This window comes from Trypanosoma rangeli, assembly GCF_003719475.1.
Source record: "Trypanosoma rangeli strain AM80 chromosome Unknown Tra_15.4_contig_00987, whole genome shotgun sequence".
Lineage (NCBI taxonomy): Eukaryota > Euglenozoa > Kinetoplastea > Trypanosomatida > Trypanosomatidae > Trypanosoma > Trypanosoma rangeli.
In genome coordinates, this window is record NW_021706734.1 from 1 (window position 1) to 2,273 (window position 2,273).

General features: G+C 56.0%; 1 protein-coding gene across 1 annotated transcript, besides 2 other annotated features; it reads left to right on the top strand.

Moving 5' to 3' along the window:
• The first annotated feature begins 386 nt into the window (after positions 1-386).
• Positions 387-405: a microsatellite.
• Positions 406-436: 31 nt separating this feature from the next.
• Positions 437-466: a sequence feature (GA-rich).
• A 15-nt stretch (positions 467-481) lies between these two features.
• TraAM80_10467 (trans-sialidase) lies at positions 482-2,273 on the top strand (the record flags this gene model as incomplete). Its single annotated transcript, XM_029387083.1, has 1 exon — positions 482-2,273. A coding segment is annotated over one exon (1,792 nt), but the record flags the coding sequence as incomplete, so codon positions are not given.

The following is a 2,273-nucleotide window of genomic DNA, read 5'->3' on the forward strand; positions in this document are numbered from 1 at the left end:
TTTCCCCCTGCGGACGATGAAAGCACACGGACACGCACTGCCCTCTCGCGCTGCTGTGTGCGTGGGGCAAAAACATCTGCCGGTGCATTTTTTAAAATTATTATTATTTTGGGGGGAACTGCGGGAATTTATTACTTTTCATCTGCGGTATCTCTTCTTTTGTGTCTCGGGCGATAGTCACCGCTGCTGCCTGAGCTCCGGTGCCGCGGCCGCCACCTTGCGGGATTGCGCTGCCTTTAACTCCCTCTTCCCTCTGTCTACCGGCACGCCCCGTTCCGTTATGGCACTGCCTTGCGTCTCTCCCACACACCCACACACGCAGAAGGAAGGAGACCAAACACCACTCGCTGCTGTGCGCGCTGAAGGCTCTGCAGTCACCACCGGCAACACACACATACACACACAACCGTCGCGGCCTGAGCGGATCCACCGCAAGGAGGAAAGGGAGAGAGAGGGAGAGTGAGAGCAGCGACGACCCAACATGCCCCGGCACGTGTTTTTGTCTTCCGCGGTGCTGCTGCTGTTCCTCTTTGTGCCATTGCTGGCGCGCGGCAGCAGTGAAGCTGCCAGCGCTGAAGGGACGGAGTCGAAGGAGGTTGAGCTCTTCAAACCGAGGGAGGATGTGGTGCCCGCTGATGGGGAAGAAGAGGGAATAGAAGCACGCTACAAGAGCGCTTCCTCATTTCAAGGTCATTCCCTCGTTGAGGCGGATGGTGTGATGGTTGCACTTGCTCTGGCTGCCTACAACGATGATGGTAGATACGGCACGTATACTGACATGTGGGCAAAGTGGCACCCGTACGGAGGCGGCAGTAAGATGCCAAAAGACGCTGCATGGGATAATCACTGGAAAACAGAGCTTGTGACTGAACCGTCTGCCGAAGAGGGCCGTGGTGGTCCACTGCTCAGCTCCAAGGCCGTGGTGAGGGGAAATAAAATATTTGTTCTTGCGTCGAATCCCACCGTTATTACCAATGGTGCTTCGGGGCTTGAAACTTACTGGGGCCTTGAGCTGATTGTTGGTGAGGTTCGGAAGACCGCAGAGAATGATGTAAATCAAGTCTCATGGAAGAAGACCAGCTTGCCGAGGTCTACGCATGAAGCGCCGATGCAGCAGCATTCGTGGGAGAGGCTGGGGGCTGTTGATGGGTCCAGAGGGGTTGCAGTTGGGGGCAGTACGATTGTTTTCCCTCTTTTGGCCACAAAACGAGCCTACGAGGGAAACGAAGGGGAGGGCATAACCGCTTGCACCGTCATTTACTCCGACGACAATGGCGTGAGTTGGAAATTTCCTGCGCAAGCTGCGATCGCCAATGACTGCGCTTTCGCCAGGCTTCTAGAGTGGGAGGGGAAACTCCTCATGGTCACCGCGGCCCCTTTTTCTTCTTCGTGGCGGCCCAGGGTGTACGAATCCGCTGACAATGGGAAGACATGGGCAGAGGCTAGCGGGCCACTCTCGCATCTGTTGAGTGAATCCAATGTTTTTTCTGCGCGCAATGGTCGCTTCGACCTTGTCACTACAACCATTGAAGAGAAGACTGTGCTGCTGTGCACCGAAGTGGTGTTCATTGACAATATACAAGGAGGCATCAACCAACTGGGCGATGTTCGCAGCGCAATTCACGTGTGGCTCTCTGATGGGGCTCGGATATATGATGTTGGGCCAATATCTGTTGATGATGCGGGATTCTCCTTCAGCACGCTGTTGCACGCAAAGGATGGGTTGTTTGCCCTCTACTCGAAGGAAGGGGAGCATGAAATGCCAGGCAGTTTTGTTTTTAAGCCGCTCACGGAGCAGCTGCGTCACATCAAGACCGTATTGAGTAAATGGAAAGAAGTTGATGACAGGGTCTCAAAGCTTTGCGGCTCCACCACCACCGCTGCAATGAAGGATGGCGCAGAAGGTGCTGGCTGTGTCGGTCCTCTGCCAACGGCCGGGCTGATTGGATTTTTGTCCAACAACGCCAGCGATACTCACTGGAATGACGAGTACTTTGGGGTGGGCGCCACGGTGCCTACGGGGACGAAGAAGGTTGAGAATGGCTTCCAGCTGGCAGGGCACGGCGCACGGATTGCGTGGCCGGTGGGCAGACAAGGACCCAATTCAGTGCGCAGTTATGTGGGTGAGGAGCTGACGCTTGTGGCGACGGTGATCATTGACAAGGTTCCCACGGCCGCCACCCCGTTGCTGGGCGTGAGCACGGTCGGTGACCCCAACGGGAAGTATCTGGGGCTGTGGTACGACGAGCGTCGGCACTGGAAGACGAGGTTCG